Genomic DNA, 22,792 nt, shown 5'->3' with positions numbered 1-22,792 from the left:
TCCTGTTGAGCTTCTCATCCCCCAGCACCCCCAAATCCTTTTCTTCAGGGCTGCTCTCAAGCCAGTCCCTGCCCAGCCTATACTGATGCTTGGGATTGCCCCAGCCTACATGCAGGACCTTGCACTTAGTCCTGTTGAACCTTGCAAGGTTGGCACTGTTTGGAGGTTCCTATTGGAGCAAAAAATACCTGAGATCTGCCAAGGAATTTTGCAGGATATGCATAGCAAGTCTCATGGTGAGACCCTGCAGTGCACTGAAACTCTCCAAGTGCATCAGTGACTTCTCAGCCATGTAGGAGCAATGAGGCTCCAGGCTGGTTTTCTGCTCTTTCTCACCTTCAAAGGGCAGAACAGTTTTGGCCTCTTCTACCTCTGGTGGTAAAAAGGTCAGCCAAATAAAACTTCAATCTGGATAAACTGCACTTCAAACTGTCTTTGTACCTGGCTTGTGTTACAAACAGTCACTGCTTGTGATCCAGTGGTACTACTGTGAAGGGGCAATGTTGCTTTCTTTTATAGATGCAGTAGCACAGAAAGATTCAGGTTGGAAAAGAGCCTCAGGATCACCAAGGCCAACCCAGAACCCTACTCTACAAGGCTCACCCCTAAACCACAGCCCCAAGCATCACAGCCAAACCCCCTGCAAACACAGCCAGGCTTGGGGACTCCACCACCTCCCTGCCCAGCACATTCCAAGCCCTGACCACTCTTGCCCTGAAAAAAACTTTCCTAATGTCCAGTCTGAACCTCCCCAGGGGCAGCTTGAGGCCATTCCCTCTTCTTCTGTCACTAATGACCTGGGAGCAGAGCCCAGCACCAACCTCTCCACAACCTCCTTGCAGGGAGCTGTAGAGAGCCAGGAGGTCTCCCCTCAGCCTCCTCTCTTTCCCACTAACCATCCCCAGCTGCTTCAGTTGCTCTTCATCAGATTTCTTCTCCAGGCCCTGCACAGCTTCCTTGCCCTCCTCTGCCCTGGCTCCAGCACCTCCACATCTCTCTTGTGCTGAGGTGCCCCAAAGTGGACTCAATACTTGAGGTGTGGCCTCCCCAGAGCTGAGTGCCAGCAGCTTTTCTGCAAATTACTAGATGCCTGCCAGTTTCACATCTTTTCCAGTAAATAAAGCACAGATTTTTCAGAAGCAGTTTAAAAAAACCCTGTGGTAACAGATGCAAGAGTTGATGAGAGGGGAAAATAGTCTGCTGGTTTATGGGAGTGAATAGGAAAGCAGTCAGTGTAAACAGTGGAGAAAAGCCTGTTCAGCCCTAATTTTATATGTCTGTGGTGTTCAGGGAGCAATTCTGAATAAAGCTAGTGTCTGCTCCTTTCAGAGCAGGATTCCATCCTGGGTTGGTTGTGTTTGAATTTTTGAAATACAGTTTGGGGCTTTTTGTCCTTGATCCAGAAGGCCAAAGGGATCCTGGGGGGTATTGGGAAGAGTGTGTCCAGCAGATCCAGGGAGGTTCTCCTCCCCCTCTGCTCTGCCCTGCTGAGACCTCAGCTTGAGTACTGTGTTCAGTTTTGGGTTGCCCAGTTGAAGAGGGACAGGGATCTGCTGGAGAGGGTCCAGCGAAGGGCTATGAGGATGATTTAGGGAACTGGAGCACTGCCTGGGGAGGAGAGGCTGAGGGACCTGGGGCTATTTAGTTTGGAGAGGAGAAGACTGAGAAGGGATCTGATCTATGTCTATCAATAGCTGAGGGCTGAAGGTCAGGAAGGAAGAGAAAGGGACAGGGACAGCTTGTGCTCACTTGTGCCCTGGGATAGGACAAGGGGCAATGGATGGAAACTACAGAACAGGAGGTTCCACCTCAACGTGAGGGGGAACTTCTTCACTGTAAGCTTCCCAGAGCACTGGAAGAGGCTGCCCAGAGAGGTTGTGGAGTCTCCTTCTCTGGAGCCTTTCCAGCCCCATCTGGATGTGTTCCTGTGTGACTTGAGCTAGATTGTACGGTCCTGCTCTGGCAGGGGGGGTTGGACTTGGTGATCTCTTTGGGTCCCTTCCAGTCCCTGACATCCTGTGACATTTGTGCTCTAGTGAAACTCGTAGAGACTGTGCTTTGGACTGGCAATTTTTCCTGTGTTTGTGTATAAAGAGTGGTTAGGAGACCTGGAAGCAGCCCAGTGGGATGAGTCACGTATGTGGAGGAAGAAAGAGTTGTCATTCTCATAAGATGCAAGCCCTGTGAGAGTGTCTACAGCAGCTATGGATGTCCCAATTGAGCACAGATTTGTAAACCTCTAGGAAAAGAAGCAAGCACGCACAGAAACCATCAGCTGTTTCGACTCCCTTCCCTTGAGTGCTTTGGTTCCAAACAGACAGCATCTAGACTGATTATAAGGCATTGGTCATTAGAATAGAATAGAGTAGAATAGAATTAACCAGGTTGGAAAAGACCAAAAGACCTTTGAGATCATCCAATCCAGCTGCAGTTCCACTTACAAGGTGCTGACTAGAGAGGATTGTCTGATATCATCTCTGTAAGTAGGGAAGTGCATATTAAATGGTGGGAAATTACTACTTTTTTGTCCTCTCTCTCTAGAGAGAGGTAGGCTGATCACAGGGTGTTAGGGGTTGGAAGGGACCTTTGGAGATCTTTGAGTCCAATCCCCCTGCCAGAGCAGGAGCATAGAATCCAGCACAGGTCACACAGGAACACATCCAGACAGGGCTGGAAAGGCTCCAGAGCAGGAGGCTCCACAACCTCTCTGGGCAGCCTGCTCCAGGGCTCTGAGACCCTCACAGTGAAGAAGTTCTTCCTCATGGTGAGATGGAACTTAGGCCTGTAAAAAGGGGATACATAGTAGGAGACCAGAAGTGGTCCTAGCATAGTAACTACCTTCAGGGAGGTTGTAGACAGGCAGAGGTTGGTCTCTTCTCCCAGGCAACCAGCACCAGAACAAGAGGACACAGTCTCAGGCTGCACCAGGGGAGGTTTAGGCTGAAGGTTAGGAGGAAGTTTTACACAGAGAGAGTGATTGCCCATTGGAATGGGCTGCCTGGGGAGGTGGTGGAGTCACCATCACTGGAGGTGTTCAGGAGGAGACTTGATAGGGTGCTTGGTGCCATGGGTTAGTTGATTAGGTGGTGTTGGATGATCAGTTGGACACAATGATCTTGAAGGTCTCTTCCAACCTGGTTTATTCTATTCTAACTGTGTTGGTGATGTCCCTGTTGCTCAAACATGCTGGTTCTTTGTCTCTCCAGAAATGCCACAACCTGGCTGAGATGGGACCATCTTTATTAGCACTTGTAAAGTTTACAAGTGGAAATACAGAGCACAGAATAGTCCTAACACTTTGAAACAGTGCTGCACAGGCACTGTACCAATTAAGCTCTCTTGTAATCTTCAAACAAGCATCCACTCCCTTATACAGATGTTTGTTTGGGGAGGGTGGTTGTTATTATTATCAATAATAAATATATTAAGTATATAATATATTGATATTATATATGCAACATTTATTCTTAATACTATTTTACTATAGTATATATTGATATTCTATATACAGCATTTATCAGTAGTACTAATCTTCAAACAAGCATCCACTCCCTTATATAGATGTTTGTTTGGGGAGGGTGATTGTTATTATTATCAATAATAAATATATCAAGTATATAATATATTGATATTATATATGCAACATTTATTCTTAATACTATTTTACTATAGTATATATTGATATTCTATATACAGCATTTATCAGTAGTACTAATCTTCAAACAATCATTCACTTCCTTATATAGATGTTTGTTTGGTTTTAAGTTCCTATTATAATTAATAATAATGGGAGGGTTATGCTTCTAATAGCTGAAGGACAGCATGGCTACAGTTGTTCTTGCCTAAGTATGACATCTTTTCATCTCTGTATTAAACAGGAGACTTAACAAGCACCAAAGGAATGAGAGGAAATAAAATGCATGTTAAAACCTTTCCTCCCCTCCCCAGACAAGAAGAATCTCAGTTTGGGGCAGGGGGAATGGGGAGGTGGCCATGGTAGACCTTCAGTCTGATACTGCCTTGGGCTGGCTTGGATTTGTTCTGCTTACCTATGCACTGTGCTGAACACTGCCAGACATGCCTGGTTAACACATGTGAGTGGCCTGCATCTTTTTAATCCTTCAAGGTACCTTGAAGACTTCCTGCTTTCAAGTGCCCTAGTTCTTCTTGGGTAGCAGCTTTTTTTCATTACTAATGCTTATTCAGGCTGAGAGTTCAGAGGATGCTTTCTCTCTCAGTGGACCATGAGAACATGCTACACTGAAAAGTGAGGAAAAAGGCTAAGGGAAGGATCTGATGTACTGCAGTTGTTCATACAGACATCTGATCCCAGCTTTCAGGTACATAGATTATTCTGGGTATAAGGCAGATACTTAGAGTGGCTTTTGCTGAACAGAGACAGCTGCTTTTTGGGGTTTTTTGGCTGGTAACTTACAAGATTTATATCCCCAAAGGATGCATTTATATCACTCCCCATAATCTGCAGGCTGCTTTGTTCAGTGTCCTGGCTAAATAAAGCTCACATATTTGTTGGTGCTTGTAAGGCTACTTCTGCAGTGCTACTACATCAGTCATTCTGATTACACTTTTCTGGTTGTATAAATCATGTATCAGTAACTCCAATTCTGTGCTGTTGGGAAGTCCCCTTGTGGAAGGCAAGTTTCAAAATAGCTTTAGGTTTTCCTGCTTGAATCAGGGAATCATAGAATGGTCTGGGTTGGAAGAGACCTCTGGAGGCCATCCAGCCCAACCCTCTCTGCAGTCAGCAGGGACATCCTCAGCTGGATCAGGCTGCCCAGAGCCCTGCTGAGCCCCTCTTTGAATATCTCCAGGGATGGGGCCCCAACCACCTCCCTGGGCAACCTGTTCCAGTGTTCCACCACCCTCATGGTAAAGAATCTGTTCCTAACATCCAATCTCAATCTGCTCCTCTCTAGTTTGAAGCCATTGCCCCTCATCCTGTCACTGCAGGCTGCCTTTGACTTTCATAGAATCAGTCAGGGCTGGAAGGGATCGCAAGGATCATCTAGTTCCAACCCCCCTGCCATGGGAGGACTTTGACCTTCCTGATGACTTCACTTGCATTTGTGACCAACAGGTCCAATAACACATTCTCTCATGCAGGGCTGGTCATTTCTTGTCTTAAGAAGTTGTCTACTAGGCACTCTAGGAGCCTCCTGGATTGCCTACAGCTACTTGTGCTACTTTGCCAACACATGCCAGGGTGGTTAAAATCCCCTGGAAGGATGGGAGCCTGTGATCATGATGTCTCCTCCAGGCAAATTGGTGATGGCAAATCAGAGTAGCTCAGGGCAGGGGTGCTGCTGGTGCTTGCTCCTGGAGAACTGCTCCTGGAGTCCTTCATTAGCTGTGGTGGTGTTTTGCCAGGAGACAGTGTTGCCCCACTGTTATCATGGAGAAATTATCACTTTGTATTGAAGCTTGGCAGCACCATGCTGAGTTGCATGAGCATTTATTGCCTTTGTATTTCCATCTTTGTGTGTGCACAGGCAGCAGTTGTACTCCCTTGTTACACACTGATGGCAGTACTGAGCTCTGCAGGGAACACAAGTAACAGACCCAGAACACTTAGAAAGCAAAGACTGACCATGAGTGTGACTTCACAGCCAGGAGTGATAAAGGCAGGACTGATTTCTTCACCTCTCTCTCCCTTCAAGATTGGAAACTGTGTGTAGTAATAAGCATAGTTTGACTTAGCCTCAGAAAATAGGTGTCAGATGCAGCTGGGAAGATATCCTGGCAGAGTTCTGCAAAGAAAAGCAAACTGTAAAGATGTCTTAGCATCTTTCAGGCTAACAATTAACCTGGATTTGCAGGTAGCCAGTCAGGATGGATTATCTGAAGACATTGCAGAATATGCTGCCAAGTGCAGTTAGGGACATGTTTCCAGTGTTACCATGCATAGTTAAAGTGGATTAAAGAGCCTGTGAAAGATTATGTGGTGATTGTGATATATCAGCAGAAGAATTCATCAAGGAGTGACTCTGTTGCCGTCCTGTCTCACCACAATATTCTCTATAAGTAACATGGATGCTGGTTTTATGCATCATTTCCCTCTCCTGGCAAGCCATAATTATGTAGTGGTTGCTCTTGCAGTGAAAGCTGTTACTGGTTGACAGTAGGCTGAACATGAGCCAGCAGTGTGCCCAGGCAGCCAAGAAGGCCAATGGCATCCTGGCCTGCATCAGGAACAGTGTGGCCAGCAGGAGCAGGGAGGTCATTCTGCCCTGGACTCAGCACTGGTTAGGCCACCCCTTGAGTCCTGTGTCCAGTTCTGGGCTCCTCAGTTTAGGAAAGATGTTGAGCTGCTGGAAGGTGTCCAGAGAAGGGCAACAAAGCTGGGGAGGGGTCTGGAGCACAGCCCTGTGAGGAGAGGCTGAGGGAGCTGGGGTTGCTTAGCCTGCAGAAGAGGAGGCTCAGGGGAGACCTTACTGCTCTCTCCAACTCCCTGAAGGGAGGTTGTAGCCAGGTGGGAGTTGGTCTCTTCTCCCAGGCAAGCAGCACCAGAACAAGAGGACACAGTCTCAAGCTGCACCAGGGGAGGTTTAGGCTGGATGTGAGGAAGAAGTTCTTCAGTGAAAGAGAGCTTGGCCATTGGGATGTGCTGCCCAGGGAGGTGGTGGAATCACCGTCAATGGGAGTGTTTAAGAAGAGCCTGGATGAGGCACTTGGTGCCATGGTTTAGTTGATGAAATGGTGTTAGGTGATAGGTTGGACTCAATGATCTTGGAGGTCTTTTCCAACCTGTTTGATTCTATATAAACCAGCTTTATTTCCCTCCTGGCAGGTTTATTTCCCTCCTGTTCCTTGTGTTCTCATCATAGACAACTTACAGGCTGGAACTGAACGTGAGCTATGCCTGAGACATAGCTGCCATTGTCTTACCTTCTCATTGAACCACACCTTGTTTGTGTGGTCCCCTTTCATACTCTGCAGTGCTTTGAATTTATGCTTTGGGAGTCAACCCTCAAAAGTCCCTCCCCAGCTTTCTTGGAGCCCCCTTCAGATACTGGAAGGCCACAATTAGGTCTCCTGGGAGCCTTTTCTTCTCCAGACTGAACAACCCCAACTCTTTCAGTCTGTCCTTACAGGATCCTAGTACTTAAAGTGTGTCCACAAAGAGGGCAGAAGTGCTCCCTTCACAAGGAGCCATGTGGGAGAAGACAAAGGGCAATGGATCCAAGCTGTACCAGGAGAGGTTTCCTCCTGCTCATTCTCCAGAGCAACTTCTCCAAGGATGTCGTAGAGTCCCCATCATTGCAGGCTTTGTAGATGCTGTTGGGCAGGATGCTCAATCACTTCTGGGCTCACTTTCCCATGCAAGGTTGGACCCAATAATCTTTTGAGGTCCTTTTCAACCTGGGCTGTCCTATGATTCTGTGATTGTTTCTATGATTAAGCTGTTCTTGGACCTTGCATTCTAATGAGAATCAATCTTTCTTTCCTCTTTTCTCATTCCTGTGCCTTTTAAGGTAGGGACTGCATCAACATGGATCAGCATTGCTTCAGTTCCTGTGCATGAAGTCAGTGGCAGCACATGGCCAGCCTGGTTTTATTTAGTTATTTATTTGATTTCTGGGTCAGAGTGGACCTCCATGCAACCTTTTTGAAGCAGTAGCCTAGCCTGAGTGGTACTGTCTGGGTCTGGTGCATTGCCTGGTCATTTCCCTTTATTCCCTAGCCACAGCTTTCTTACTTTCTTTGAAATAACAACAGTTCTCTCTCTCTTGTTTTGTGTTGTGGAGTGTCTTGGTGTGCTGTGTGCTGTGTTTGGGTTTATTTTGGTTTCCATAAATCAAGCTGTAAAGGGCAAAGTGGAGAAAAGTAGGAAGAGACCTCAGAGCAGAACAAGCCAGGGAGTGCAACCTGGTTACAGCATCTGAGCATTTGAGTGCACCCTCAGCAGGTTTGCTGATGACACCAAGCTGTGTGGTGCAGCAGGCAGACTGGAGGGAAGGGATCCATCCAGAGGGACCTGGACAGGCTGCAGAGGTGAGCCCATGACAGCCTCAGGAGGTTCAACAAGACCAAGGGCAGGGTCCTGCAGCTGGCTCGAGGCAACCCCAGGCACAAATCCAGGCTGGGGAGCAGCCCTGAGGAGAGAGACTTGGGGATGCTGGTGGATGAGAAGCTCAACAGGAGCCAGCAGTGAGCACTTGCAGCCCAGAGAGCCAAGCAGAGCCTGGGCTGCAGCAACAGAAGTGTGGCCAGCAGGGCCAGGGAGGTGATTCTCCCCCTCTGCTCAGCTCTGGTGAGACCCCACCTGGAGCACTGCCTCCAGTTCTGGAGCCCCTATTACAAGAGGGATCTGGAGGTGCTGGAAGGTGTCCAGAGAAGGGCCATGAGGATGAGCAGAGGGCTGGAGCTGCTCTGCTCTGAGGACAGACTGAAGGAGTTGGGGCTGTTCAGTCTGGAGAAGAGAAGGCTCTGAGGTGACCTAATTGTGGCCTTGCAGTATCTGAAGGGGGCTACAAGAAGGCTGGGGAGGGACTTTTGAGGGTGTCAGGGAACAATAGGACTGGGAGGGATGGATCCAAGCTAGAGGAGGGGAGATTTAGATTAGATGTTAGGAAGAAGTTCTTCACCATAAGGGTGGTGAGAGACTGGCACAGGTTGCCCAGGGAGGTGGGGGAAGCCTCATCCCTGGAGGTTTTGAAGGCCAGGCTGGATGTGGCTGTGAGCAACCTGCTGTAGTGTGAGGTGTCCCTGCCCATGGCAGGGGGGTTGGAACTAGATGATCCTTGTGGTCCCTTCCAACCCTGACTGATACTATGATCTCCAAATGATTTGGTTTCTTTTCCCACTAGATCTGGAGATTGGATTAAGTTCTTAATTCCCACTTTACAAAGCTCTGTTTAGAATATTGATACTCTGCCATGACCCGTGGCAGTGCTAGCAAACTTCAAGCTGAGTGGTCTGGCTCTGTTCCAATCCAAGCCTTGTAACTTGTCCTGGGACACACAGTTAGAAACACACATTTGTCTTGATTGCTTGAAATGCAGTGCACTAATTAGTTGAAGTCAGTTGTGATTTGGCAGTGAGGAAAATGGCTTTGTGATACACATCCAGTTGATCCAAAGCATGTGAGGTAGCTTAGCTGTTCACTTCAGATCCAACCCCAGAGTTATCTAGGCTGTACTGATTAAAGGAAGCTTTATCTATATGCTGAATCTTTTTTCACATGCACTAAATTACTGCTGTTTGGAAAGAAATCTTACATCATCCCTCCCAGGTACACTATCCAGTACTGCAGGCTGAGCAGACCCAGGAATTGATTTTAATTGGTAATAGTAGGTTTAATCCTTCTCACAAGCTGGAAATGCCAGCTTGGAAGTGGTGTTCCTGTTCCTGGGAGTGTTTATCATTTGGATGGCCCTCACACAAACTATAAACAGTTTAATGCTGAAGCCAGAAAGACCAATTTAAATCAGTACTTAATGCTAGGCTATACTTAGCTCTTCCTTGTGTTTCCCATGAGTGTAGTCTCACAGTGATAGCAGCAGGAGAGAGCACTGCTGATGGCAAGGCACTGGAGATCTCTCCTGAACTTTCAGTCAGAATATTTGTAGAACACCTTAAATGACAGAAATAAGGACAGCATTTTAGCTGCACTTGGACTCCTGTTGCTTGAGTATGTATGGTGTTGAATTGGTGCTGGTGCTGCTATGAGGAAGTGGCTGAAGAATACAGCACTGCCCTACACTGGCTCACAAGATGCTCCAAAAAGTCTGTATGGAATGGATGTAGATGTCAGCATTCCTAGTAGTTGGATTTGAAATAGCCCCTGTGACATGCTTCCTTTCAAATAAAGCCAAGGGCCAGGCTTCATGCCTACTTATTGGTGGCATAAGATGCTTCATGTTCTAGGGATGTGTCCAGAGAAGGGCCACAAGGATGAGCAGAGGGCTGGAGCTGCTTTCCTATGAGGACAGGCTGAGGGAGCTGAGGTTGTTCAGTCTGGAGAAGAGAAGGCTCCAAGGAGACCTCATTGTGGCCTTCCAGTATCTGCAGGGGGCTACAAGAAAGCTGGGGAGGGACTTTTGAGGCTGTCAGGGAGGGATAGGACTGGGGGGAATGGAGCAAAACTAGAAATGGGGAGATTGAGATTGGATGTCAGGAAGAAGTTCTTCCCCATGAGGGTGGTAAGAGCCTGGCACAGGTTGCCCAGGGAGGTGGTGGCAGCCTCATCCCTGGAGGTTTTTGCAGCCAGGCTGGATGTGGCTGTGAGCAACCTGCTGCGGTGTGAGGTGTCCCTGCCCATGGCAGGGGGGTTGGAACTGGCTGATCCTTGAGGTCCCTTCCAACCCTGACAATTCTGTGACTCTGCTGTGCTTGGTTATTTTATATGTTAGGTACCAACTACATACAGATAGGTAACAGAAATGTAGTAAATGTATTGGTTAGCTCAATGAAGGATCAGGGCATTGAACCATCTTACCTTCCAGGTGACTGATTTGTGCTTGTGTAGGAAGTTCTTTCTGGTGCATCTCCGTGTTCCTTCTGTCCTTCTCAACTTGTTCTCCCGTTCCTGAGGGTGCTGCAGTTGCCACATCATTTTTGTCTTCCTATCTATCTATATGAGTGCCTTGCTGCCACTTCACCAGGAGGGTCAGGACTTCCACTTCTGGAAACTTGTTGTGCTCCAGATTTTTTACTGCAGATTTAATGAGCCATAAAGATTTAGGAAATCCTGGGGTTTAAGTAGCACTACATATAGCAGCACCTACACTCTCCTTTCTTGTGACAGTGGTGGCTGGACTCCTGAGACAGCTTGTGGGTCCCAACAAGCTGGGGACGGGGAGCATGCATGCAAGGTTTGGGCTTTAGCGATCCATAGGCTGTGACTGCTATTACCAGGGAACTTGTCCAGTTTCATTGCTGCCATCTACTGAAACCAGAGCTTTCAGAGTATCACAGCATGTTAAGGTTGGAAGGGACCTTCAGAAATCATCCAGTCCAACCCCTCTGCCAGAGCAGCATCACCCAGGGTAGTTCACACGGGGATCCATCCAGGTGGGGTTGGAAAGTGTCCAGAGGAGGAGACTGCACATCCTCTCTGTTCCAGGGCTCTGTCACCCTCACTGTAAAGAAGTTTTTCCTCATGCTGAGGTGAAACCTTCTCTGTTCAACTTTGTCTCCATTGTTCCTTGGCTTATTCCTGTGCACCACCCTAAAGAGCTTGGCTCCCTCCACTTGACACTCAGCCCTCAGCTATTGATAGACATTGATCAGATCCCTTCTGTGGCACTGACTTCCCCCTCACTGAGTAGATTAGTGAGCAGCAGAGTTTTGCAAATGAGATCTGAAATGCCACAATATCACTGGAAACACTAATAAATTGCCTCCCCTCACCACACATCCCAGTTCTTGTTACCTGAAGTTCAGCTTTAGTGGTCCCAACTAATGCTCTTTCTGTGGCTCATTAATTCTACCCCTGCTCTTTTGGTTTGGAATATGTCTCTGATACATCTCTGCCTGAAATTCCTCTGAGCAGTAACTCATGAATGTGTTCAGCTTTTCTGCATTGTCTTTAATATATGTATATATAAAAGATGCTCTTTCTTTGTGATAATGAAAACTTCTCTTTGTGTCTCTGAGCAACCTGCTGTAGTGTGAGGTGTCCCTGCCCATGGCAGGGGGGTTGCAACTGGCTGATCCTTGAGGTCCCTTCCAACCCTGACAGTTCTGTGATTCTATGTATTTCAGAAATCTCCTGTGATTTCGTATTTGGGCTGGGGAGGAGGGTGCCTTTTAAATAGTTTTCCATTGCTTGATGGCTTTGCTTAAGAAGATATTGCTTGCTAAACTTGTGCTGGAAAATGTTTATTACCAAAACAAGCCCAAACCAATAAGAACAAAAACCCTATTTACTAGCCCTGCTTAAATGCTTTTCCAAATGCAAGGTTCACTACACACTCTGGGTCAGAAGGCAAAACATGTTTACTCCCCTAACTAATACAGCAAGTACTCATAGAAGACAAATCCCACAGCTTGCTTTGGTGTGCTCTATATAGGAGTGACTGGGAAGCAATGAAACACGAGAATGTCTACTATTTATTTGTCTACTATTTATTTGTCTACTATTCACTTGTCTACTATTTATTTGTCTACTATTTATTTGTCTACTATTTATTTGTCTACTATTTATTTGTCTACTATTCACTTGTCTACTATTTATTTGTCTACTATTTATTTGTCTACTATTTGTCTACTATTTATTTGTCTACTATTTATCTGCTGTTTATCTACTATCTATCTGCTATTCATTTATCTGCTGTTTATCTACTATCTATCTGCTGTTTATCTACTATCTATCTGCTATTCATTTATCTGCTGTTTATCTACTATCTATTTATCTGCTGTTTATCTACTATCTATTTATCTGCTGTTTATCTACTATCTATTTATCTGCTGTTTATCTACTATCTATCTATCTGCTGTTTATCTACTATCTATCTGCTATTCATTTATCTGCTGTTTATCTACTATCTATCTATCTGCTATTCATTTATCTGCTGTTTATCTACTATCTATCTATCTGCTATTCATTTATCTGCTCTTTATCTACTATCTATCTATCTGCTATTCATTTATCTGCTGTTTATGCACTCTCTATTTATCTGCTGTTTATCCACTATCTATCTGCTATTCATTTATCTGCTGTTTACTTAGCTACTATTTATTTGCTCTTCTCTAAGGCTTGTATGAATTTTTACACTTGTTTAACAAGATGTCTTTTTCCCCTTGCCCTCCTAAAGGTAGAGACCTGTGGGTTCTGGTTCTGGGAAGGTTTCCAACCCATCATAAGATTGGCATTCCAGAGTTCAAGTATGTTGCAAATATGCATGGGGATGAGGTAGGTTTCAACTTTTGCATGTATACCAAATACACTGACCAGAGGTTTAGAGTGAACTTCTTTCAAGCATGTGCTGCTTATTATTGAGGTGTGGCTTACCTCAGAGGGGACCTAATGTGTATGTATCTTTTTAAGGCATTTAAAGAATAAAGTTCCCCTGTGCTGGAGAAGGGGCTCTAGGAGATTTTGCATCTTCTCTTCCTACACCTAAAATCTTCCTGAAGTAGAGAGCTTCCCCACATGCATAAAGCCAGACACTACTTTTTCCTGGCAATGAACCAAACACAATAGTTTGCTTGTACATAATTATGATTATTGCCTAGGCATGAAGTATTGACTGATAAAACTTTTAACATACATTCTAAGATTGAAGACATTGAGATGCTGGAACATGACCAGAGAAAGGCAACAAAGCAGGGGAGAGGTCTGGAGCACAGCCCTGGGAGGAGAGGCTGAGGGAGCTGGGGTTGCTTAGCCTGGAGAAGAGGAAGCTCAAGGGAGACCTTATTGCTGTCTACAACTCCCAGAAGGGAGGTTGTAGCCAGCTGGGGGTTGGTCTCTTCTCCCAGGCAGCCAGCACCAGAACAAGAGGACACAGTCTCAAGCTGTGCCAGGGGAGGTTTAGGCTGGAGGTGGGGAGAAAGTTCTTCTCAGGAAGAGAGATTGGCCATTGGAATGTGCTGCCCAGGGACGTGGTGGAGTCCCCAGCCCTGGAGGTGTTCAAAAAAGGCTTGGATGTGGCACTTGGAGCCATGGTTTAGTTGTCAGGAGGTGTTAGGTATTAGGTGATAGGTTGGCCTTGATGATCTCTGAGGTCTTTTCCAACCTGCTTGTTTCTGTAATGATTGCTGTGAAGCAGCAAATGTATTTATTTTAGGAAGAAAATATCTCTTGGAAACCTTAAGCAAGGAATATCTAGATTTACCTTAGATAACACAGTGAGTACCAAACAAAAAGCAATTTCAGGATTGACTTGCTCTGGAAAGAATGCCCATTTATAATGATAAAGGAGAAATGGTGATTATGAATCTTCCTGGTGTAGCACATGAATCTGGAGCAGAAAGGCTCAAGGATTCACTCTATAATCTTTTCTTGATTTCTGTTTCCCTTATTCTTTAGCTCTATCTGCTTATATTAGTCACAATCATAGAATCATTTAGTCTGGAAAAGACCTTTAAGAGCATCTGGAAGGTGTCCAGAGAAGGGCCACAAGGATGATCACAGGGCTGGAGCTCCTTTCCTGTGAGGACAGGCTGAGAGAGTTGGGGTTATTCAGATTGGAGAAGAGAAGGCTCTGAGGGGATCTTACTGTGGCCTTCCAGTATCTTAAGAGGGCCCACAAGAAAGCTGGGGAGGAACTTTTCAGGATGTTGGGTAGTGATAGGAGTAGGGGAAATGAAGCAAAACTGGAAGTGGGTAGATTCAGACTGGAAGTAAGGAAGAAGTTCTTCAGCATGTGGGTGCTAAGACACTGGCACAGGTTGTGCAGGGAGGTGGTGGAAGCCTCATCCCTGGAGGTTTCTAAGGCCAGGCTGGATGTGGCTCTGGGCAACCTGATCTAGTGTGAAGAGTTGGAACTGGATGACGCTTGAGGTCCCTTCCAGCCCTGACAATTCTTTGATCATTGAGTCCAACCATTAACCTAAAACTACCACCTTCACTGCTAAATCTTGTCCCTAAGCACCACATCTACAATGTCTTTTAAATACCTCCAAGGGATGACTATTCAACCACTTCCCTGGGCAGCTGTTGAGGATCAGTTTTAAGCTGCACAGTATATTCCCATGCAGCCTTTAACGTGAAAGGCAAAGAATTCAACAGAGATGGCAGAATTTATATGTAACTATAAAAATGAACATGTGCACTAGGCAGAATTCCCAACACTAAGAAAGTCAGAGCAGGAAGTGTATCCTTTGTGAGGCATAACTCATCACAAGCTCTTGCTGTTGCTGTTACCCATGTGTCTGTGAGCCCTTGCACGCCTACAGGCACTTGTGACATTAGGTGCCAAGAATTTTCCTCAAGCCAGACTCGTTTTGCCTTGTTTGACAGTGGCTATGCTTGAATACTCTGCTGGGAGCCTGACTGCTGTGGAATTTAAGTCTGTGTGGGAGGGAAGCTGATTCATCATTTCAAATGAGTACTCATGTTCTTGGGAGCCCCAGATAGGGTTTGCTAGACAGTTGCTACAGGCTGGATGTGGCTCTGAGCAACCTGATCTAGTGTGAGGGGTCCCTGCCCATGGCAGGGGGGTTGGAAGTAGATGATCCTTGAAGTCCCTTCCAGCCCTAATAATTCCATGATTCTGTGCTACTCCAAAAACCTGGTGTGTGTCAGCCAAGGGTACCTAGGAACTGAGGCTCCATATGACAGTCCCTGCAGACTGCTGAAGGAAATCCCAAACCTATGGCTACAGCTAACCCAGCTTTGGTGGGAAAGGGATGGAGGGCAGGATATGATCTCATTCAGGATGACCCTGCTCTCAAAGCCAATGTTGCTGGACTGCATAAGGCAGTTCCTCCTGTTGAAACCTCCACAAGGAAACACTCCTGCCATTGTCACTGCCCAGCTAGCTATGCCCAAGGAACTCTGACCATGGAGACAGTGCACAGTTTGCATATGCACAGAATCAGGAATTGCTGGAGATGAAGCAATGTGAATCACTGCCTGGGATATAAATTTTTGTATTGATTATGAGGAAATGAGGCAATAATGTTTTTTTGTTTGGTTGGGGTTTTTTTTAAGTATCTGGTACTGTGTCTGAGTTTGGCTGAGCAGGGTTGGTACCATGAGGATGAGCAGAGGGCTGAACCACCTCTCCTGTGAAGACAGATTGAGAGAGTTGGGGCTATATAGTTTGGAGAAGAGAAGGCTCCAAGGAGACCTTCTTGTGGCCTTCCAGTATCTGAAGGGGGCTACAGGAAAGCTGGGGAGGGACTTTTGAGGGTGTCAGGGAGTGACAGGACTGGGGGGAATGAAGCAAAACCAGAAATGGGTAGATTCAGATTGGATGTTAGGAAGTTGTTCCCCATGAGGGTGGTGAGAGCCTGGCACAGGTTGCCCAGGGAGGTGGTGGAAGCTTCATCCCTGGAGGTTTTTGCAGCCAGGCTGGATGTGGCTGTGAGCAACCTGCTGCAGTGTGAGGTGTCCCTGCCCTTGGCAGGGGGGGTTGGAAGTAGATGCTCCTTGAGGTCCCTTCCAACCCTAACAATTCTATGATTCTTGAGCTGCCCAAGTCCCATACAGCACTAAGTGCCATGCTACATTCTAGCTTCTTCATTAGACCAAGCATGCACCTAGAGAAGACTCTGCAAATGGAAGTGTTCCTCCTTTTCAGAGCTTTGTGATGCTCTTTGCTTTATGCTTTGGTTGGTGGTTAGTTGGGTTTGGGGGAGGAGGGTGTCGGTTGGGTCGGGTTGGTGGTTTTTCTGGTGTGTGTTTGTTTTGTTTGTTCTGTTGTTGTTTTGGTTTGGAGGTTTTTTGTTGATGTGAGACATAGTTGGGGTTTTACTGTTTGGGTTTTTTTTTTCCTATCTGACCATAAATGTATTTCAGATGGCAGGAAATGAGTTCCTCATCTAAAGAAGCATTGGAGAACTTGGATATATTTTCCCATAATCTAAGTTTCCGCCGGTCTCCAGTCACTGGGGAAAGATTCCATTATCCCTATAAGATATTAAGCAGATAAGTTTTGCACTCACTGTACAACAGGCTTCAACTTGTGTTCCATAGTCTTTCATAACTTAACAAGATTATGACTTCATTCATCTGCTTAAGTCTTCTGTACTTCAGTGATGCTTCCCATAAATCATGCACCGTGAGGAAGGTTCTGTTCTCAGGTGTGTAGTGGGGTGATGCTGCCCTTCTAACCTGCCATGATCACACAGATGACTTTTTGACTCAGCTGGCCAGCTGCTCCTAAAACCTTAAAAGGTGAGAGGGAGCTTGAATTGCATGTGTGCAGACTGCCTACACATGCTGCTAGGAGAAAATGTAGGTTGCTTGGAATGCTGCCCAATAAGGAAGGTCTAATAAAGTAATGTGAGTGCACAATACTAGGGAGAGAGGTTTGGTTGGTTTGGGGGTTTTGGGTTTTTTTCAGAACTGGAAAGATTTCTTTTTTAAAAGAAGGTTAATTTTAATGCCAGAAGACATCACCAAGCACATTTTAAATGCTTTTATTTTGTGATGACCGTTTCCAAACAGAGTGAACTTTGCCGAGAGGATGGAGCCAGGCTCTGCTGGGTGATGCCCAGTGGCAGCACAAGGGGCAATGAGTGGAAGTTGAGGCACAGGAAGCTCCATGTTTTTTCCCTGTGAGGGTGACAGAACACTGGAACAGGCTGCCCAGGGAGTAGAGTCTTCCTCTCTGGAGATACTCAAAACCTGCCTGGATGTGTTGCTGTGTGACCTGCTCTAGGTGCTCCTGCGCTGGCAGGGGGGTTGGACTGGATGAGCTTTTGAGGTCCCTTCCAACCCCTAGCATTCTGTGATTCACAGAGGTGCAACAAAAGACTTCTCCCATGCTTTGTGGGCCTCGATGAAGAGTTTAACCCCTGTCAGGTTAAAACTGATGATAAGAGGCAGTTGAGTCACTTGCAGCTATGTGAGACTTTCATCAAAGTAGATTGCACAAATGTATAAGCCTGTGAAATGTTTGTAGAGTCTGCACTGAGGAAGATCATAGAATTGTCTGGGTTGGAAGGCACCTCAAGGATCACCATGGGCAGGGACACCTCACACTAGATCATGTTGCCCAGAGCCACATCCAGCCTAGCCTCAAACTCCTCTGGGGATTGGGCTTCTGCCACCTCCCTGGGCAACCTGTGCCAGTGCCTCACCAAGATGAGAAGTTGCCTGCTGTGTTGTAGCCCCTGAGCCTCCTCTTCTCCAGGCTAAACACTCCCAGTTCCCTCAGCCTCTCCTCACAGGGCTGTGCTCCAACCCCCTCTCCAGCCTTGTTGCCCTACTCTGGACACCTTCCAGCCTCTCAACATCTTTCTTGAACTGAGGAGCCCAGAACTGGCCACAGTACTCCATGTGTGGCCTAACCAGTGCTGAGTACAGGGCAAGATGACTTCCCTGCTCCTGCTGGCCACACTGTTCCTGATCCAGGCCTAGATGCTGCTGAGATCCCTTTCAGTGCAAGCAGGGCTACTGCCTCACCCCAGTTAGCTTTTTCCTTCCCTTTCCTCACACTCAGAGTGGAAAAAGTGATCCCTTTCTCAGCCAGGTGTTGAGAACCCTGAAGTCTGTGGAATTTGCCCAGGTGGTGACATCTTATGCCAGTCACCAGCTCAGAAGCAGGCTTTCTGTTGCCTTTTCCTTCAGTGGCTTCTGTCATAGCTGGTAGTTCCCATACTTCCATAGTGAATGCTGCTACAGAAAGAAATGGCTAAGTGCCAAACCATATTTGCACAAACAGCTGCTTTACCACTGGTGTGTTTTAGTAATGAATCATAGAGTGGTTTGGGCTAGAAGGGACCTTAAAGATCATTTAGTTTCAACCCCTCCCACCATGGGCAGGGACACCTTCCCCCAGCCCTGGTTGCTCAAGGCCCTGTCCAACCTGGCCTTGAACGCCTCCAGGGTTGAGGCATCCACTACCTCCCTGGGCAACCTGTTCCAGTGTCTCACCACCCTCCCTGTAAAGACTTCCTTCCTAGTATCCATAGTCTAAATCTGTCCTCTTCCAGCTTAAATGCAGGACAAACACAGTGGGGTGTGTAGCAGCAGTGCATCATCATCATCATCATCATGCTGTGGAAGTTTTACCAAAGAACATCCTCTGAATGTGGCATTTAAGTGGTAAGGCAGGATGGAGTCTGGATCTCCCTGCTGTAAACCCACTTCCTTAGGCAGGGGGTTGTGCCTGCTCCGCTACACCGGGTCTGCGGAGCAGTCAGGGCAGGAGCAAGGAGGCTGGCAAGCCTGTCACTCTGAAACAGGTCCTACCTGATGGTTTGGATCTTTCTTTCAACATAGTTCAACCTGAAGAAAACCAAACCACAGAACAAAACAACAAAAACCCCCAAAGCAGCAGGCCGTGCTTAAGGAGCTAAGTTCAATCATAAAATGGGCAGAGTCTATCCACCCATAGTCCCCTGGCAATAGGTCTCTGTCATGTGGTAAGAGAAAGAGTTGTAAAAACAGAGGTGCTGCAGTGAAGTGTTACAATGCAGGTGCAATTGGAGCTAACCTCAATCTTTTAAGTGGCTGCCACTAGGACTTCTTGAGTAAGCCCTTCAGGAGGTGAGCAGGGTGCTGACCCAGCCATACCTGAAGCAGCAGTCAGAGAATTCAAGGTGTATGTATACAGAAGTGGCAGTCACACCCTCCTCTGCAGTGCTGTTCCGTGCCCTGACACACACACATCCCTCTTCACCCAGGGCTTTTCCAGAGGATCACTGAAAGCCTTTGCTTCTGACTCTTTCCCTTTGGGGCACACAAAGAAGCAGCTGAAGGAGGAAACTGACAGCTGAAGATGCACAGAGAAATTTAATGCCTAACTGTATCCCCAGAGGTGGGAGAAAGAGTTTTCCTCAGCTGAGCTGCAGCACAACAATGCACCTGGGCATTGCCCTTGGGATCCTGCCATTAAAACCAAATATTCATCATGCCTTCTCCAAGCCTCAGAGCACAAAAAGCTCTCTGCATCTTCACATTAGACTAGAGGCAGGTTAAGGTGTCTGTCCTTGACTTCCCTGTCAGTAGCCTACCTGCACTTTGGACTAGATGACCTTTGGAGGTCTCTTCCAACTCAGACCATTCTATCATTCTATTTGAAGCTGTAAAGTAAAAATTACTTCTTCATCACTTCTCTTCCCAGGTGCTGTTGACCTCTCTAGTAACAGGGTAAAGCTTGGCTGGACAGTGGATGTCTTCCAAGGGATTGATCAAAACTTGAGCTATACTTCCCTAGAAACAATTTTTTTCCCTTTCCTTTCCCTCAGACACCTCCAGATGTGCTTCCTCAAGACATGCAGGGTACTCTGGACCGAAACAAAATCACCCCTCTGTCATCCCACCGAAAGAGAGTGGTAACAAATACACTCTGCCCCCACAAAGAGTGATCAAACCTCTGATTCTCTGTGCTAGAGGTTAGCTGAACTGATTAATGCACTTGGATACAACAACAGGGAGGTGGTGGAAGCCTCATCCCTGGAGGTTTTTGCAGCCAGGCTGGATGTGGCTGTGAGCAACCTGCTGTAGTGTGAGGTGTCCCTGCCCATGGCAGGGGGGTTGGAACTGGCTGATCCTTGAGGTCCCTTCCAACCCTGACAACTCTGTGATGCTCTGATTCTAACAGTTCTACAAGAAACCCTATAAAACAGAGTTAGTTTTTTAATGTAAGTATATCTGGGGGGCTCTTTGAAGTGCAAGAGTGTCAGCTGTGAAACACTGCTCACCTTCCTTTCTTGGTAAACATTGTTCTTTTCCATCACCTTCTCCTGTTGCTTCTCTTTATCTTTTTCACCCTTCCTGGTCCTCCTTCCCAACTCTTTCATTTCTAGATATCTTTTTCTCAGGCACTGAAAAAAAAAAAGTGCAGTAGGAGCAGAGGCTCTTTCCCAGTTCCTCTGGAGAGCAGTCCAGTCTTGTCTGTGTTTAGCTAGCTCTGTGGCAGGGCCATTCTTGCTGCTGCTGACTCTTCTTGCTTTATCTCTCATGCCCAGGGCCATGACTTGGCTGACTTCTCTCCTTTTTCTTCCTGCTTCCCAAGATGTCTGTCACCCAGAGCTGGAGCTGAGCTGCCCATACAAGACAGATCCTATTGCATCCCTTCTTAAATTTCATGGAGTAAATTTAAGAATAGAACACAGAATTGACCAGGTTGGAAAAGACCTTTGAGATCATCCAGTCCAACCTATCACCCAACACCATCTCATCAACTGAACCATGGCACCAAGTGCCTCATCCAGGCTCTTTTGAAACACTTCCAGGGATGGTGACTCCACCACCTCCCTGGGCAGCACATTCCAATGGCCAATCTCTCTGGGAAGAATTTCTTCCTAACATCCAGCCCAAACCTCCCCTGGCACAGCTTGAGACTGTGTCCTCTTGTTCTGGTGTGGTTGCCTGGGAGAAGAGACCAACCCCCACCTGGCTACAACCTCCCTTCAGGGAGTTGTGGAGAGCAAGAAGGTCTCCCCTGAGCCTCCTCTTCTGCAGGCTAAGCAACCCCAGCTCCCTCAGCCTCTCCTCACAGGGCTGTGCTCCAATCCCCTCCCCAGCTTTGTTGCTCTTCTCTGAACATGTTCCAGCAACTCAATATCTTTCTTAAGCTGAGGGGCCCAGAGCAGTCTGCTTTCAGGTACTCAGGTGCTGTTCTGAAACCTTCTGGCAACACAAGAGATTAGGTATTTTCACAGAATGCTAGGGGCCAGAAGGGACCTCAAAAGCTCATCCAGTCCAACCCCACTGCCAGAGCAGGATCACCTAGAGTAGATCACACAGGAATGCATCCAGGCAGGTTTTGAATATCTCCTGAGATACATTTCCCCCTCCACCTTGTCAAACCCCATTTGCTGTAATGCCTGGTAAAAGAACCACGTCTTTACTGCCACACTATGTGCACTGATGTAATGCAGCTTCCCCAGGTCACTGGATGGTGGCTTGCAGGAGATCAGTGGGAGTTGACAGGCAGGGGCTCAGAAGCTTAGGAACAAGTCTGCTGGAGGGCAGGGTGTGAGAAGAGCCTTCTTTTTCCCAGTACAAATGGCATGGCACAACTGATTGAGTACCAGCTCAGAGGCCATGGTTGCCTTCAAGTATGGCTGGGGAGGGACTTTTGAGGGTGTCAGGTAATGATAGGACTAGGGAGAATGGAGCAAAACTAGAAATGGGTAGATTCAGACTGGATGTTAGCAAGAAGTTCTTCCCCACGAGGGTGGTGAGAGACTGGCACAGGTTGCCCAGGGAGGTGGTGGAAGCCTCATCCCTGGAGGTGTTTGCAGCCAGGCTGGATGTGGCTGTGAGCAACCTGCTGTAGTGTGAGGTGTCCCTGCCCATGGCAGGGGGTTGGAACTAGATGCTCCTTGAGGTCCCTTCCAACCCTAACAATTCTGTGATTCTATGGCATTTAAAATGCTGTGATCTGCATCTTAACAGAGTTGTTTGGAGCTACAGTTGTTGTTTGTTTCTCCTGCAATAAACAGCAAATGTCAGCTAATTGGCAAGCCCTGGTTTGTTCCCATCTTGAACAGCAGTTACCCTCACAGAATCACCAAATGTTAGGGGTTGGAAGGGACCTCAAAAGCTCATCCAGTCCAAATCCCCCTGCCAGAGCAGGATCACCTAGTGCAGATCACACAGGAACACATCCAGACAGGTTTTGAGTATCTCCAGAGAGGGAGACTCCACAGTCCCCCTGGGCAGCCTGCTCCAGTGTTCTGTCACCCTCACAGTGACAAAATTTTTCCTGTTTTTTTCCTGGAACTTCCTATGCCTCAGCTTCCACCCATTGCCCCTTGCCTTGTCATTGGACACTCATCCCTCCTTGCCCTGTTGGGTACCAACCCAGCTTCTGAAGGCAGAGCTCCTGCTGGATGATGTCTGTGTTCCTGTGTACCTTCACACCCAAACCAGGATTTGCCACTGAAAATGCACCAATCTGAAAATTCAGCAAGATATTTGTGCATTCCTTTTGCCCTGCCTGATTTCACCTACCTCTCACTTCATAGTATCAGTCAGGGTTGGAAGGGACCACAAGGATCATCTAGTTCCAACCCCCCTGCCATGGGCAGGGACACCCCACACTAGATCAGCCTGGCCAGAGCCTCATCCAGCCTGGGCTTAAACACCTCCAGGGATGGGGCCTCAACCACCTCCCTGGACAACCCATTCCAGGGCTTCACCACTCTCATGGTGAAGAACTTCCTCCTCATGTCCAGCCTGAATCTCCCCACCTCCAGC

At 47.1% G+C, this 22,792-nt stretch overlaps 1 protein-coding gene across 1 annotated transcript in view; it reads left to right on the top strand.

The window, feature by feature from the left end:
• Window positions 1-22,792, top strand: part of CPM (carboxypeptidase M) — a 51,908-nt gene that overhangs the window by 17,442 nt on the left and 11,674 nt on the right. Inside the window, exon 3 of the mRNA XM_054178454.1 lies at window positions 12,780-12,877. Within this exon, the coding sequence (XP_054034429.1) occupies window positions 12,780-12,877 (98 nt within the window). The remainder of the gene's footprint in view (window positions 1-12,779; window positions 12,878-22,792) is intronic.

This window comes from Dryobates pubescens, chromosome Z (genome assembly GCF_014839835.1).
Source record: "Dryobates pubescens isolate bDryPub1 chromosome Z, bDryPub1.pri, whole genome shotgun sequence".
Lineage (NCBI taxonomy): Eukaryota > Metazoa > Chordata > Aves > Piciformes > Picidae > Dryobates > Dryobates pubescens.
This window is presented reverse-complemented; position numbering and strand designations above follow the sequence as displayed.